The following is a 17,056-nucleotide window of genomic DNA, read 5'->3' as shown; positions in this document are numbered from 1 at the left end:
TAAATAGAAGGATTTTGAGGTGAGTGAAATGTGAATATGTGGTCCTTTAATGCTACTGCTGGGGTACTGCTCAACTACACTGAACTTAATTCCTCCCAAACAAACAACAGTTCAATTCAGTTTTATTTATACAGCGCCAAATCACAGTTGCCTGAAGGCGCTTTATATTGTAAAGTGCACCCTATAATAATACAGAGAAACCCCCCCAACAATCATACGACCCCCTATGAGCAAGCACTCTGGCGACAGTGGGAACGAAAAACTCCCTTTTAATAGGAAGAAACCTCCGGCAGAACCAGGCTCAGGGAGGGGCCGTAATCTGGGACCAGTTGGGGTGAGAGAAGGAAGACAACGATGTACTCATGCATATTTTTGTTTTCCCTTTTCTGTCATTTAGCATATATTGCATTAACAGAAACGTGAGATTCGCAACAGCAAAGATGATGGCAGAAGAAAAACACTTTTCATGTGCTTTACCACATTTGACTGCTTCCTGTTCCTCTGATGATTCAAAGTAAGAGTCTGAGTGAGTTTCAAGATGGCTGCTGAGTGGTGAGCTTACTTTAGAAAATGGAATTGATCTAGAGGGGGAGTGGGGGGGGTCATCTTTATACAGCTATTCTCTTTGGTAGCTTGTTAAGTATGTTGCTAAGTGACGTAACGTCGTCGACTCTGCTCCAATCTCTGTTTGAGAAAGACGTCACGTGCTTTAAAGTAACCAACCAGAAAGAAGCTTTGTCTGTTGGCGTTGACTCCAATCCAACTCCTCTCGAAGCATTAAATGGTGCTTTGCCAATGAATTATATTTCTATTTTGGGGGGTGTACTTTTACGGTCTCTTCTATGGTAAGATTCCTGACTTGTTCGTTTACTATACACATCCTAAAAATGCTGTCGTGAAGGTTTGAAGCTAATGTCATGGGAAGGAATACTTCTTAGTGACCTCATGACAACTTCGCCAACTGTTTAAAACAATGTCGATATGAAGTGTACTCTTTGGTTATACATTAATAAATAGGGCGTCAGCCAAAAGTCTTTTCCTAATCAGACATCAAACACAAGAATGAGGATCAGATTTGTCGGTGACCGAATGAATGATAGGTGTTGATAGACCAAAGAGTTAAGATGGAAACTGTGCCTAGGAGGAAAGAGGGAAGGCAAGTTTGATGTGAGGAAAGGCAGGAGTGCAGAGGTGTTTTCAGAGGAACTATTTCGAAATATAGAGTTGGCTGATATGATGGAGAGGAGGAAGAAGGTAGAGTCTTAGAGCGACACTTAGAGTATTGCGTGTGCAGGAGAACAGATGGAAGCAAGGCCAGGAGCACTGTATTTGGATTCAAGCTGTCCAAGCACTGTGTACATAGGACAGCACCTTTCTCCTAAGGAAGGAGAAAAGGACCAGCCTGTGTGATTAAGCTGGAAAGGATGTGGAACAGGAGAGATTGATGAAGGACAGAAATGTGCTAAGAAGAAAGTGTGTTGAGGAAATTGAAGACGTTCTTTGAGGAGCTGATGAATGAAGAAAACGAGAGAGACGAGGACTGATGAGGAAAGTTAGTGAATCTGAAAGTGAGGGGAACTGTGAAGATGATGAAGAGTCTGTCCAGATGACATACCTGTGCAGGTATAGAGATGTCTGGGAGACAGAGTAGTGGACGTCTTGACAGATGTGCAGAGCACTAGTAACTACAGAGGGGTAAAGCTGATGAACCCCTCCTCAGCTTCAACAATAGGTGGAATAGACTGGAGAAGTGGAGGCATGTTCTGGAGAGAAGAGGCACGAGCGTCACTAGAATCCAGACAGTAGATGAGGTGGAAAGGTGAACATGCAAGGAGCAGTGTTAGTAAAGGTAGAAACGTTTAGAAACATCGAAAGCAGTGCACAAGAGAAATGAGTGCAGAGGAGTGTATTGAGCTGGAGGTGGCAGTTGAAGATTTTCATTGGGAGTAACCAGAGTGGACAAGATCCAGAATCTGTTTCGGATCATATCCATCACATTCTTTTTGTAAAAGAATACCCAGTAATTTTTCTAGCTGTTTTTGAATTACCTTAACAGAAAATTATGGATTTTGTGCAATCAAACTCACATATCCTGTCGTATTTATTTGCAAATTATTAAGATATTGTTTGTTTTTTTATTGAGCTACATGCTGTTCTATTAAGCTTATTCTTACTTAAGCTCATGTACCACAGAGGAAAATCATGAGAACACGCTCAAATTCACCTCCAATTCATGTGCACATCAATGACACCGTGCCAGTACACGTGCACCTGGAAAGCCAGAGGAGTCCTGGCAGGTCACCTCAGGTTAGATATTTGTATGTGGACTGTCTGTCTTGTGATGTTGTTCATGTTTTATTGTGAATGTTTCTCCTGATCTAATCTCTTGATCATAAGCCGTTTGCTCACTCATGCCCATAGTACATGCCCATTCTAATAAATGCAATTAATATAAGCACACTGTATTTTAAAGGGGAAGACTGCAGTCAACAAAGCAGACCTTCGTCCCACGGCTAAAGTCAAAACTCGAGGTGTGGGGATCACGCCAGGAAAGACCTCCATACGTGATGCTACATATAAGTGGGAGGTAATACCTTCTCTCAGTTTCCAGTCCACTCTGAGATTTTTTTAAAAACACTCACACAATCAAAGATGTAGTGTCACGGTATATTTTGCACCAAGGGGCCAACGCACAACCTTGAGATCACACCACCGAAACCAGAACCTGAAAGCTCGCAGTCTGCACTTCAGTTAGCTGACCTTGCATCAGAGGAGGAAGAAGGCCTACATGGACAAATCAGCCAGTACACGAGAAAGATTGACAACTTATTGACTGAAGTCAGCTCGCTGAAAAATGAGGTCAGTTTGAATTAAGCAACTGTCCAACCTACAACCCTAACCTTACTATTAATTAGACAGATTTCAGATTATAATTTGTTTGTTAGTAGTACTTGTGTTATAAACATTGTTGATTTCTATTTTTCTTACATGGGATTTTCAAGGCGAGTCTTGTTGCATATTTATTGTTACATAACCATTTAAGGCACCCAGACAATAAATGGGTTTATTCCATGGAAACTGTTTTAAATACTCCTGGAAATTTGAACATTTTTGAATATGTTAAACCTAAAATACATAGCACTTTGCAAGCTCAAGTGCTTTTAATCCAGTCATATTTATTTCATTTTAACTGCTATTTTAACTTCACAAACTCAGCTTGGAGTGTACCACCCTGTCACGAGACAACAGGTAATACTAAAGCCTGGTAGAGGTAGATAGAAAGCACTAGAAAAAGGTTGTATAAAGTGCTTTGCGTGCTTTGGGAGAGTAGAAAAGCGCCATTTAAGAATCAGTCCATTTACCATTTACACAGAAACACATGGTAAAATCTAAATGTAGAAATGTATTAATTTAGTCAAAATTCTCCAGTCTTGCCACTCACATGTAATAAGTATAGCAGGGAGATAACCTGTTCATTTACCCCATAGAAAGACTTGCCCTCATTTTAAACTGCCACATCTGATGATCACAAAGAGCAGCGAGGTTTTCTTGTCGATTTCTGTGCTTAAAGCGTTGGTCCACATGTCCTTTTTCACTTATACCTATCCGGTATATGTGCAGGTAGAAATGCAAAAGAAGGAACGGCTGCTAGAGCGTCAGTCGAAGCAGCTGAGCGTGTCCCAGCGGGTGATCGCTGAGCAGGAAGAGGAGCTGGCTGAGGTGACCAAAGAGCTGGAGGAGACGGAGAAGGAAAACACCAGGTTACGGCTTTCCATGGAGAAGATGCTGGAGGAGAATGACTGTAACAGGCAAATGTGATTCCAAACTCATTCCCAACCCTTCACGTGACAAACAGCCTCTCTTTGCCCTCATTTTCAAAGGGCTTAGAGATCTGGGTGGTTAATTATACTATAGGCAACTGAAAGAAAATAGCTTGATTCAACTGCATTTCAACTATACTACCTGTTAGCGTATGTGACATAAAGGTGGGACAGTCATTTCAGAGTATGACGTTTATGAAACTCATGTTCGAGTAGTAGTATGTTTGTGATTTAAGGTCTGTTTGTTCCTACACAGTGACAGTGGGCATGAGGACAAAGATGCTTTACTCAGGATGCTGATGGAGGCTGAGGTGAATGGAGCAGCAGCTGCAAAGCAAGCCTCCGCCCTGCGAGAGTCCATTTTCAATCTGTGCGCTCCTGGTAGCAATGTGAGTATTACCTCAGGGTCTGCTCTTTCAATGTGTCCTGTGAGACTAGAGGAACATGGGAAATTTAGAAAGAAACAGGAGGCTTTCTCAGTGTTTCGTGATGCAGTGTTTCTATCTCTGTCTGTGTCTTTGCTGCTGAAGAAGCCATTTGGCTCTGAGTCTTCAGCCTTGGCCTGTCAGCACGAGCTGCTGCTGCAGAAACTGGAGACATTTGAGGTCACAAACCGAACACTGCGGAAGCTTCTCAGAGAGCAGCACGAATCTCAGGTACTGTGCAAGATGCAGAGAGCTGTGCTACAAACGCTAAAGTCAGAGTTTCGTGTCACAAGGGGGGGTACTAGTTTGAATTTCTCGCTCAGATTTTCACTGATTATTCTTCTCTGGCATATAAGTCCAAAGAGATTCTCAGCTCAAAGAATGTAATAAAATCTACTTTCAAACCTGCTGAGGTGTACCATAGTAGGCTCAGTGGCAGTTTATGTACATTCTGTGCACTGCGTTTTAGCATACCATGCTCTTTTTGATTGATTGATTGATTTTTTGATTTACAGCACAGATCATTTGGAGAAATCTAACGAGAGCCTATTGCGCCTTAAGCTCCAGTGTAAATGGTTGCAGGATTGTGTTGATGATCCATTTCATGCAAGCAGGGTCCAATGAATGAACCGTAACCTCAGTCTAATCCAACTGCCAATTTACAATAGCACAAAATACACAGGAACTCATGCTGCCTTTAGATGAGTAAATATTGAACTGTTTCTGGGACAGTATTCTTTCACATGAAAACAACACAAGGAAACCTCAGTGCAGAGAAACAGAGTGAGAGAAGGGGGCATGTCGCAGTCGTAGTTTTGGTAGGAAGCTAGATTTGCCAGTATTGTGCAGATCTGTTGTAATTTTCAAATAAATGAATCCTTACTTAGTAAGTTGATTATATTCTGTCACAATATTTAGCCTTGGTTGGTCTCTTAACACTTTTGTAGATGCAGTAAATGCTTGTTAAAGAAACTGGTGAAGTTTTATATGTGTGGATGGTTTAAAGCAGATGGAGTCACTCCAGCTGTCAAGGAAGGACGAATTACTCAAGAAACTGGCAGACACAGAAGCTGAAAATGCCGTGAGTTTAATAGAAACTACAAATTCTTTTTGTTTAAGTAACCTCACAAACTATATCCGTTTTGTGTTGTTTCCTTTTTTGTGTCAGAAATAATATGTTTTCTTTCCTTTTACAGCATCTTGTTGTTAAACTTCAAGAGAAAGACCGAGAGGTTAATCGACTTGCCAAGCTCTTAGATGATGAAAAGGTGGCTGTCTTATTTAGAACTCTCTTCATCTGAAACTGTGTCAAACTGCAGAGCTGAAATTTTCCATACGGCATTCTTTTACTGCAGCATTACTCATATCATATAATCTTAGAACTAACAAATGTCAAAGCACAAAACAAGTATCTTCTGCTGGCTTTGGAAATGCAGGACAATGCCAGGAGCACAGCTGTTTTTTCAAAGAGCCTGGAGTCAACACGAGCTCATTTACAAGGACAGCTCCGGAGCAAAGACGCTGAGAACAGTCGCCTCACTGTGCAGATAAAGGTTTGTGTGGTATCTTCTGCCATCTGTTGCTGTTTTTGGTGCTGTGTGTAATAATGATGGATGGATGGATGGAAAGAAATGATAGTCAGTGAACACACACCCTGGATAATCTATATTTATTGCAGTCTATATTTGTCCAGTTGTTTGTATTGTAGTCAGACATGCTTTTTTCAGTATATCTTTATCTATGCGTCTGTTATCCTCTGACATTGGTTCAGAACCTGGAAAAAGCAGCCAATCGGCAGAAGGTGGAGATAAAACATCTGACAGATCAGCTGGTGACACTAAAGCAGCAGGCAGGCGCAGACCGAGAGGCTCTGAAACGAGCCGCACGGGCCCAAAAGCAGCGAGCTGAGCGCAGCGAGGACACTGCAGGCCATCTCAGCATCCAGCTGCTGGACATGGTACGTCCTTCCACAGCGCAGACATACCAGTCTATTAAAACCTTTAATGTCATGGATATTAAACTTGTTCTGCTGTTTTTTATATTATGTCATTTCTGTCAATTATATTCTGTTCAGTTTGATTTTGTCATATAAGTCACAGAGAATAGAAATAATTTCCCATTTGATCTGGGTAAAAATTATTGTTATGTCCAAATGATGATACTTTTATATGATAGGGATAATGCAATTTAACATATTATGAAGCTAATGTGCTGAACGGAGATTTTATATCTATGCAAAATTCCAGTCTTTCTTCCTAGTTTGACTTCAGGATCTGCAGTTAGTTTGGTTTCAGTGTGTCGCAGAGAAGACGGGCCTTATGAAGAATACTGACTGTCTAGATGTGCATCTATGATGTGTTATTTTACAGTTGCCATTCACCATCCTCCTAGTGACCTTTGCTGTTTTGTCTTTAAGAAGATGCAGTGACACTAGACTCTTTATATATTTGAAAACTAATTTAACGAGATGTTTTTTTTAGATTCAGTATAATACTGATGCCACTTTATCTCCATTATTTTCAGAGGTTGGTTGCAGAAGGATCTCAGGTGCTTAAGAGTGTGAGCTTGAGCCCATACTGTTCATCTTAATCATTAGGCTGCTTCTTTAGATTGTACCATGATGTGTAGCTTTTTCAGATCTTTTAGCCTGCTTCTCTTTGTCATGCAGGTTCTATTTAAGTGATTTCTGGATTCAGTGGGTCTGGCTGTAATCAGGCACAAATGTGGCCCAGATTTCCAAAAAAATGTGATAAATCACAGTTAATTCAACCATCGGTACAGTTAATTTTTCACAGAAGTAGAGTCAAAAGAAGCATTTGATGCCTTCTTTTATTTGAGCCTGCCCAGATCCTGAAGCCTTCTTCATCGTCTTTATCACTGATTGAAGAGTTGCCAAGCCAGCTAACTTAAAGAAAGCCTGTCAAACTTGCTTCATAGTCCAACCCTCTGGTCCATACTGCAGCAAACAAATGTAATAAACACCACAGAGTGTGAGCCTGAAATTTGAGTAGATGAACTGGTAATGTGGAGTTTTAAGTTCCAGAGCAGCAGATCAGAAATAGTTCAGTCAGCTCTGAGTAAGTGTGCAGGTGGGTTATGAACAAAAGTCTTATTTCATGCAGCTCTGACACACATATAGAGAGTCTATACTTTAATTCAGTAGAAAAAGCAATATTATTCTGGCTGCTTTTATGATGACCAGTAGTAGGTACTGTACATATTAATGTCTGGGACCTTATTACTACAACTGGGCTGGTTTGTCAGTACTATCTTACCCTCTGGAAATATTTGGCAGGGCTGTCCTCTTTGCATCATTATCATGGTCCGATTGGCTTGGAGAGCAAATAGCAGACATACAGGATAGCTATAACTTTCTGGATAACCCCAGGAGGTTATAGCTATCCCATTAGTCTACTATTTTGCTTCCTGGTAATTCTACATCTTCAGTTTGGATCACCTTCTCTGTCTTTGGCATCATTCAGCCACACTTAAACAGTCTGTGTGACACGTGTGTCCTCGCTCTTGATCCTTTCTGGTGAGGTGCATCAAAGAGTTAAAGCCTTGCAAATTTTTTGGCATACAGCTTGATCCCATATGATGTAAAGTCATAAAACCAAGGAAAAACAGGACTTGTTTTGCTCCTTAAAAAGGTCGAGCCATTCATACATCACCAGCAATCCAGCGCAGTGCTTGTGTTTTTCAACTTAAAAAACAGCTGCAGCATGTTCATAGACAGAGCTGGTCACAAACACAACAGTGGCTTTACAGATTACAGGTTTTTACAGTTCTACTATATGTTTATGTACGTTTCCAAAATGTCTTTGGACATGATTCTAGAACTCAACAAATGGAGATATTTGACCATAATGTACAATCAAATACAGCATATCAACATAAGCACCTCATACCAGGAGAAGTCTAAAAACAAACCAGTGCCCAACTATGATTATAACTGACTCAACCAGTATTAGTGAACAGTGACAAAAATGTATTCCAATTGCAGGAGAAGCAGATAGCAGAGGTGCTGTCAGCAGCTGAGACATGGCAGAATCAACATGCACGAGAAGCAAAAGACAAGAGTAAACTGGATATGGAATTGTCGCTATTGAACAGGTAACTTCATTTTCCTTTTCTCTGTTCACAAAGGGGGGATAACAAACCCAAGATCCTAAACTCCTTTTATTTTTCACAAAGGAGTTTTGGACAGCTGAATGGCATGCAGGAGAAAATCACCATGAATACATTTTTATTTTGAGGTTTGCAAGGGGATAAGTTCCTGCCCCAAGTGGAGGAGTTCAAGTATCTCGGGGTCTTGTTCGCGAGTGATGGGAGAAGGGAGCCGGAGATCGACAGACGGATTGGGGCTGCAGCTGCAGTAATGCAGACGCTGCACCGGTCCGTCGTGGTGAAGAGGGAGCTGAGTGTAAAAGCGAAGCTCTCAATTTACCGGTCGATCTACGTCCCTACCCTCACCTATGGCCACGAGCTGTGGGTAGTGACCGAAAGAACGAGATCGCGGATACAAGCAACAGAAATGAGCTTCCTCCGAAGGGTGGCTGGCCTCTCCCTTAGAGATAGGGTGAGAAGTTCGGCCATCCGGGAGGGGCTCAGAGTAGAGCCGCTGCTGCTCCACATCGAAAGGAGCCAGCTGAGGTGGTTCGGGCATCTGACAAGGATGCCCCCTGGGCGCCTCCTGGGTGAGGTGTTCCAGGCATGTCCCACTGGGAGGAGGCCCCGGGGCAGACCCAGGACACGCTGGAGAGATTATATCTCTCGGCTGGCCTGGGAACGCCTTGGTGTTCCCCCGGATAAGCTGGAGGAGGTGGCTGGGGAGAGGGAGGTCTGGGCCTCTTTGCTTAGGCTGCTGCCCCCGCGACCCGGCCCCGGATAAGCGGAAGAAAATGGATGGATGGATGGGTTTGCAAGGTCTTCAAATGTCACATTGGTAATTGTGTAGTGCAAAATGCCTTATACCAGTAATGGCATTAGCATAGGGTTATAGACTGTAGCCATATACCAAGCATCTTCCATTCATTCATCAAGTTTTCTTGCTTTCAGTATCATTCTGGGAGAGAAATAAACAGGGAATTGTTTGAGCTGAAGTTGGATATAGCAGTACATTTGAGGGTGGGATGTGAGAGACATGCAGATATGGAGAAAATGTAGTTGACACAATATGTCCATTGATCTCTTTGGCAAAACTCTGAGAGGAGCACTCTTGCTGAGACTCATTTGTTTGGCTGTTTTGTTAAAATACAAAAAAAAATGTGATCCTAAGGAAAACGTGTGTGTGATGTAAATTTCAACTTAATTCAATTTTATGTATATAGCGCCAAAACAGAACCACAATCGCTTCAAGGTGAAAACTGTGTAATCTAATAAACCCATATTATATTGACAATAGAACATATCAGCACATGTCAAAAAAGTTGGAATGGAGCAGTAATAGTCTGGAAAAGTAAGTGGTACTGAAAAAAATGTCTGGAGGAACATTTTGCAGCTAATTAGGTTCATTGGCAACAGGTTAGTAACGTGATTATAAAAAAAAAAAGAAAAAAAGATTGACATAGATTGCTGGTCAAAAAAAATGAAGCCGATATGGAAGTGCATTATATCCATCCATGCCACCTGGTGGCACTAGCTGAGGTTGCAAAAACACTTCCAGTCCTATAGAAGTCTATAGGCTTTCTGTGTTCCCCTCTGCAAACACTTTGCTACTGTGTTCTTTGACCTAGTCATGCATTTTGGGTCATACTGAATAAAAGATGAAATCTGTTTTGTAAACATTATCATACCATGTTACATAAAGCAGGATGAGCTGTGGTGTTATCTGCTTTCTCATTGGCTAACGACTTGTGAGCGTACTAGCAAGTGGTTTCACAGTCAGAGGTGCCCATTGTCACTGTCAGGGTCCATCACTGTTTTTTGCGATAAAGATGGTGGAAAGGTTGATCTTGAGACTTCAGAATGGACATTTACGAACCAACGGGTGATGTCAGAATAGCTATGTAGCTACAACAATCTGCAAAAAATCTGCATCTGCAAATTGTGGAGTAACTGTACTTTGGTCAGACAAATTGAAATTTGATAATCTTTTTGGAAAACGTAAATGTCAGGGGGGGATTGGCAGGTTTCACATCTGGAAAAGCGTCGTCAATGCTGAAAGGTTTAGAGCAAAATATGCTCCCTGTGTGCATAATATGCATATTTAAGCAAGACAATGCTAAACTGCACATTTAATCTATTCCTACAGCATGTCTTTGTAGTGGAAGAATCTGGGGGTTGAATTGGCTTGCCTGCAGGCTGACCCAGATCTTTCAATAACTGAAAACATTTGGCACATTATGAAATAAGAAATATGAAAAAGAAGACATATGGCTGTTGAGTAGCTAAAATCCTCTATCAGATAAGAATGGGACAACATTCCTCCCAAAATTCCAGCAGCTGATCTTCTCAGTTACCAGACATTTACGGACACGTGTTAAAAGAAAACAGGACACTTTATGAGATTTGCAAGTCATTTGTATAAAGCGCCTTGAGGGAACTGTTGTTGTGATTTGGCAGTATTGTCATGGTCCTGGGTCTGGGCACCCTGTGTTTTTGAATATACTTTCACTTAGTTAGTTTCTGGTTATATTTGTTGTTTCTAGTCCTTAGGCTTTTGTTTCTGTCCCTGCCCTGTATTTCATGTCTCACATCGAGTCCGTTATATACTCATGTCTGTTCTTCAGCAGTCACAGCGGTCCGTGTCTCAGCTTGTTTCTCATGTTTCCTGTTTTATTTTGATAGTCCCGCGTCTTGCGTTTAGTGTGTTCAGGGTTGCTTCCCTCCTGTCACGTTGTCTCTGACTAGTCGCAGCTGTGTTTCCCTCCTGTTTGCCATTTCCTTGTTATCATTGTGCATTTAGTCCTCTGTCTGTCTCTTGTTGGTGCTTTTCTTCCTTTGTGTTCCAAGTTTCAGGTTTCAGGTCTTAGGCTTCATGTACTTAGTATTTTAGCTTTTCCCAGTATAGCTTCTGTTAGTTCCGTCTTAGTCCTTCTTTGCTTTTGTTTGTAGTCTTGTGCAGCCAGAAATAAACTGCTCACTTTCTGTTCACTTCATCACATCTCCATTGTCTGCATTTGGGTCTGCACTCTCGTCACGCCACGCCATCTGCAGCAGCAGACATCACTATATAAATAAAATTGAATTAAATTTATTTTTACTTGAGTTTTTATTTAGTCCAGTATCACAAATCAGTGTGCTCAGTGGACCTTTTAAACATTATTGAACCATATATAAGTCTTTAGACCCTTAATTCAGATAACGGCAAGCTTCCAGAAAATGTAACATGAAAATCACAAAGATCCTGTTGTGATGAAATCAGTTACCAAACTTCATTAATAGAATTTTGACTTTGGACTTTTACTCTTTCAGATGGATTTTGTTTATATGAATGGAAATCTAATCCTTGTTAACTTGTTATAATATGTGGTATGACAGCCGTATAGCAGAGCTGACTGAGCAGCTTCATACTACTAAGGATAAAGGCAGAGCAAAGAAAGAAGCGCTGCTGGATCGTCTCCGTGAAATCACTGCAGAGAGTACTGCTGCCAAACTGGAGAACCAATCCCTCAAGGTGAAACAGCCAAAGTCACTTATTAACGATAACAGATTTGCTAAATGTTAATCAAACCATGCCCTGATCAGAATTTCGACACATCTGTTATGCTTTTGCGGCTTGGATGTAATCTTTCCATTACTGATTCTAATAGCTTTGGGTTCACTTATATTGCATTAGGAGTATGAACTGTCATTTTTATTTAATAAAAGTTCTGTTTCTCTCAGGCTACAGCATCTGCAGTGGAGGAGAAGCTGTCCGTGTCTCAGTTAGAGCTTCAACAGGTCAAAGTTTCCATCAGACAGTATGAGGGCCTCCTAGACAGCTATAAGATGCAGGTCATTATTTCACACTCTCACGGGGATACAACAGTTTTACATTGTCATTGTACAGAAATGACACCGTTATTGTCCTTGTTGTCCTGTTAAACCATATCTACAAAGTTGGAGAAAACCCAGGCTGAGGCAGATGAGTACTGTGCTCGGCTGGCTCAAGCAGAGCAGAAGGCTCAGACGGTGCAGGGGGAGCTGGAGAAGGAGATCGATGAAGTGCGCAGGGAGCTTCTGGGACGGCTGGCAGAGTTGGAGCCTCTTCCTGAAGCCCTACAGCGCTCCCAGCTACAGCTGCAGGAAGCTCAGGATAGGGAGTGCAGCCAGGAGAAACACAGCTTGGAGCTCAGCACAGCACTGACTGATCTCCGCATGAAGGTCACAACAGTCTTATGCTTTATAGCCAAAGATAGCATTAAAAATATTAACAATATTGAAATGATGTTAATGAAAAATTCAAATAAAAATATTGGATGGTAGTGGTACAAGAGCAAGAACAAATGGGAATGACAGATAATAAATGATAGATGGGCAGAAAGGAATGCTTGTTGGGAAGTGTGGATACAATGGTGCTTTACAAAGTTTGGAAAAATAGCTTTTTAATATAATTATAGCTAACAGACTAATAAAGTTGTAGAAAAGGGCACAAATAACAATTCTACCATACCCAACTGGGGGTAATGTGGGTTTTAGCATCTCTCTCAAGAGCATTTCAACTTTAACAGGAGCCAGGGATCAAACTACCAACTTTCCCCCTTGTCTCTTGAGCCACATCCATTCCATTCTGAGACTACTTTTCATCTCTGTGCATCTTCAGTTAATATTCAGTGAAAATGTTTTCTAAATACATTATTCAAAGGCTTTCTATTGTGTTAGGTGGAGACCCAAGGCAGCCAGATGGAGCTTCTTAGACAGAAGAAAAAGGTGCTGCTGGAGGAGAACAGACAGCTTCAGCAGCGAGTAGAAAGTTTGGAAAGGTCCGTCTTCTCTTATGCTGTTTCACTTTAATGCTGTCTAGATATATAATTATTTATCAACCACCATGTCGTCCAACAGCTGTTTCTTGTTCTTGTCTTTACACCTTGTCATTTCCTAATAAAACCCCGTATCTGATCCTGTTCTAGAAAGCAGGTTTCATGAAATTCAGATTTTTCAGTTTAAAAAGAAAAAAATAACCCAAACCCCAGGTAACATAACCGGCTTACTGGGACATTTGTTGTATTGCAATTGGTCAAAATAAAACACAATGATGGAGTTAACAAAGTCAGAAGCAGCCATTTCTAATCCTCTTAATACTAATGATATGAGGCTGGGAAGAGAGCATATAGAACTATGTTTGGCCATAAGTGAAGAAGCATGTCCTCCATTGACAGCACGCCGTTGTTTCATAGCATAAAGAGGAGTGGACAGAAGACACTTGCTGCTCCACAAAATCATGTTGTCAGCAAGTCTCTGAAATGCTTTTAGGCAGAGAAATGTCCTGTGAGCTGGGTAAATGCTGAGGTAAACCTTAGTGACCCTGTCAAATAGGAGCAGCACATTTTATATCAGGATTCTGAATTTGTATTTTGTGTGGTGAGAATTGAGCAAACATAAATCCACTGGTGTTTGTTTAGCTATTGAATCATGATGTCCCGTCTGGCTGAAGAAGGAGCGTTCCCAGGCTTGATTGGCCAGGTGTCTCCTGAAGCAGCAGAGGAGTATCAGAGGGGGTATCCGGTGCAATTTCTGCAGTTCTGATAGAAAAACCTGGGGTGTGATAGGAGTTTAGGGTCTTTTGGTAGGCCTCAAAAAAGTTCTGGCAAGCTGTGCGCTGACTCAGGAATGGGAAGCTGGCTGGCTCAGGCTGTGTTTGATTGGGCAGGAGAACTGCTGACTGGGACTGGCAATACACTGCAAAAACTCGAAATCTTACCAAGTATATTTTTTTAATTTCTAGTCAAAATAATCTCATCACACTTAAAATAAGACACAATCAGCTACAGGGTAACACTTCAGTAAGATATATGAACTTGTTTTTAGACAGTGCATCTTGAAACTAGAGATTTTTCACTTATTCCATTGGCAGATTTTTTTTTTTCACTTAATACAAGATATTTTTGCTTGGAATAAGTGAAAAAAATCTGCCAATGGAACAAGTGAAAATTCAATTTAATTTGTCTATTTTTAAATTTGACAGCGCTTGCCTTGCTTGTCCTGACAGAATTCCACTGAATCATATTTGAATTATATCGATTTAATATTAAATACGCTCCCAAAGCCTGTTAATTAAGCAATTTGAAATATATGTTCATTGAAAATACTCTAACTGCACCTTGTTGTCATTGTCTCTTTGTTTGCCATCTTCTAGAAAGTTAAAGGAGACCGGCAGTCAGAATAGCGACCTGCTAGCAGTTATTGCAAAACGGGAAGAGACCGTCCACAGCAATGAGCTCCGTCTAAAAGAAAAAACAAGAGAATGCTCATTATTGAGCCATCGGCTGGAGGAGGCTCTGGATGATGCTCGCCAACAAGTCTGATCCTTTTTCATAGTGATTTACTTATAAAGAACTTTACACAAAATATGATTAACCCCAAGTGTGACAGCAATTCACAATAAAAAGACACGATGATACAAAGCACATACAGACCACACAGCCCAGCAAGCTTTAGAGGAAACACCTGGATTTTAATTAACATTAGAAAGCAAAGTGTGTGAAAAATACACTAGAAACTTAATGATACTGCTTCAAATATGTTGTTCCTTTAAACCACTCCATCTACACAATGGACTGTGTATGTGTATCTGTAAATGCAATGTTTTAGCTCTAAATGCCCACTCCCTCAGCAGTATTATAATCACGGGTTTCATTTCTTTGAATTGGGCTCTGGGTTAGTGTTCTGAGTCAGTCACCACCTTAGATATCTTGGCATCTCTGACTATTAAATGTTTCCTTTTTAGCTTGTATTAAATATGCTTTATTGATGACTGAATTTAACTGTTGTCAAATATGATACACCCATTTTTTCATATATACATACACTGACTATATTTTATTTGAATTTGTTTATAAGAGCATATAACATTGAAATAGTGTATAAAAGAAATTTTAGTGAAATCCAGTGTGATCTGTTTATCAGATGTCAGAGACCAAAGAACGTGTTGTCAACAAACAACGTTCCACCCAGTCCAAAATACTGGACCTAGAAAACCAACTCAGCAGGACCACTGCAGAAATGAATCAATTGAGACGGAGCAAAGAGCAGGTAAAGGCTTCTGGGAATTACTGACTAAAATTGTCTGTGTAGAAACATCTGCCGGTCTGTAAAGTATGTATTTCTGATGCTTAGATGGAGTGGCGGTACCAGAGCCAGCTGCAGGATTTGAAGGATCGCTTGGAGCAGTCAGACAGCACTAATCGAAGCCTGCAAAACTATGTCCAGTTCCTCAAAGGATCCTATGCTAGTGTGTTTGGAGACTTTTCCCTCAGCAGCTCTCTGCAAGCCTCCTCACCCAGCTGATTGTGTATATTCCAGAACAGTGGCATGACTTAAGCCTGTCACTAGATTTGGCTGGCAGAGCTGGAGGCTGTGATGGTACCACAGTTTAAATAGCTCAGCTGTAATAAAGTTTCCTACCACAGAGCTCACACTTGATTTTGTCCCTATCAGTAAAAAATGTTCATTTTTGTTGTAGTCAGATTTTATCATGGCAGTCCACAGTGTCTGACTCCCCTATGGAGCCTTAAGTGACCTTAAGAGCTTGTAAAAGGAAGACAACTGCATTTATTTAGGTGTGTAAAGACATTTTTAAAGAAATGGTAGAGAGCTACAGGTATTTAACCCGACCACTGGTTATGAGGGTATACTTAGAAGAAGTGCAGTTTTTGGTAGTGGTTGGCTCCTGTTACGAAAGGCTATGTGGGCTTTCATAACAGGTAATTGTGAAAATATATTAAAAGACTAATAACAAAAAAAAAAGATGTAACCAAAACAGCCAACCACTAATGCAAACAACTTTAGAAGTGTAATTCTGTGAAAGTAATTCTCCCAGACATACACCTTTACAGAAGCCAGTGCTTGCATGAGATGTTTCGCCAGTTTAATATTGCCTTCAGAAAGAGATTTCGCAAGGTCCTGGTGATGGGGCTTTGAGAGGTCCAGTTTGACTAATGTGTGCAGTGTGGAAGAAGAGTGTTGCCCTGGGTTGCGGTCGACATTGGTCCCGGGTCCACTCTTCCTCGCCCAGCAGCAGGGTGTGGGAAATGGGGGTGCTTACTAAACCAGCTTTGCTGGCTCTGTCCTTCTGGGGGTCGTCCTTTACATCCAGGTCTTAATCATCCCATCACTGTTGGCCATATCATATCACAATAGAGCTAATGTTTATCACCAGAATTAACAGTCACAGTTTTGTACTGTTGCTGAGTTTTTTGTATGTATGTATGTATGCCGAAACCAAGTCATGCATTTCTGATCCAGTAAGTACTTAAATGTGTCTTTCCTTCTGTTTGTATGGAGCTGAAAACAGTGGTGTTAATATTTTCCTTTGGCTGGTACAAGGCATTGTGTTTATCAATATCATTATTTTGAGTAGCATCAATAACTGTCATTCATGTTTTTTAAACTTGAGTGTATTTAATAATGGAAAGTTTTATATATGTCAAATATAATATTAAACCAGCAATAGAGCAAAAATATTTATTTTCTCTTTTTTTGCCTTATTCAAATAGACTTTCCAATCAGTGGCATATACTACGGCTGTTATGTTATCAAATATCATTACAAGATTATCCTGGCCAAAAAAACTAAACTAAAAAGAATATATCACAATAATGATATGAGAGAAAAGGCAGTCTGTAATCATATTTGTACAAAAGTACAATACCAGTATATGGCAATACT

At 40.8% G+C, this 17,056-nt stretch overlaps 1 protein-coding gene across 6 annotated transcripts; it reads left to right on the top strand.

Annotated features, from left to right (window-relative positions):
* The first annotated feature begins 618 nt into the window (after positions 1-618).
* Positions 619-16,163, top strand: odf2a (outer dense fiber of sperm tails 2a). Of its 6 annotated transcripts, none has more exons than XM_084936172.1 (19): positions 619-845; positions 2,180-2,307; positions 2,474-2,587; positions 2,683-2,859; positions 3,622-3,815; positions 4,078-4,210; positions 4,352-4,477; positions 5,253-5,327; positions 5,443-5,514; positions 5,683-5,799; positions 6,018-6,203; positions 8,250-8,359; positions 11,729-11,864; positions 12,074-12,184; positions 12,290-12,553; positions 13,052-13,152; positions 14,526-14,688; positions 15,296-15,421; positions 15,506-16,163. In XM_084936172.1, the coding sequence occupies exons 2-19, from the start codon at positions 2,203-2,205 to the stop codon at positions 15,674-15,676; spliced, it is 2,481 nt and encodes an 826-aa protein (XP_084792298.1). In that variant the 5' UTR covers positions 619-845; positions 2,180-2,202; the 3' UTR covers positions 15,677-16,163. The 6 variants fall into 6 exon arrangements, with proteins under 6 accessions (XP_084792298.1, XP_084792294.1, XP_084792296.1 ...); XM_084936168.1 differs by having other exon boundaries at positions 621-845; positions 2,194-2,307; XM_084936170.1 differs by having other exon boundaries at positions 622-845; positions 2,194-2,307; positions 3,622-3,809.
* The last annotated feature ends 893 nt before the right edge of the window (positions 16,164-17,056 follow it).

The sequence above is a fragment of the Perissodus microlepis genome, chromosome 7, assembly GCF_051167445.1.
Source record: "Perissodus microlepis isolate ML-2025 ecotype Zambia chromosome 7, ASM5116744v1, whole genome shotgun sequence".
In the NCBI taxonomy this organism is placed as follows: Eukaryota; Metazoa; Chordata; class Actinopteri; order Cichliformes; family Cichlidae; genus Perissodus; species Perissodus microlepis.
Note: the sequence above shows the minus strand (reverse complement) of the source record. Positions and strands in the feature narration are given on the sequence as shown.

Coding starts and splice junctions, on each gene's coding strand:
- odf2a (XM_084936168.1), top strand. Junction 4,478..5,252: donor GAGAGCAGCACGAATCTCAG/GTACTGTGCAAG, acceptor GATGGTTTAAAG/CAGATGGAGTCACTCCAGCT. Junction 6,204..8,249: donor GCATCCAGCTGCTGGACATG/GTACGTCCTTCC, acceptor TTCCAATTGCAG/GAGAAGCAGATAGCAGAGGT.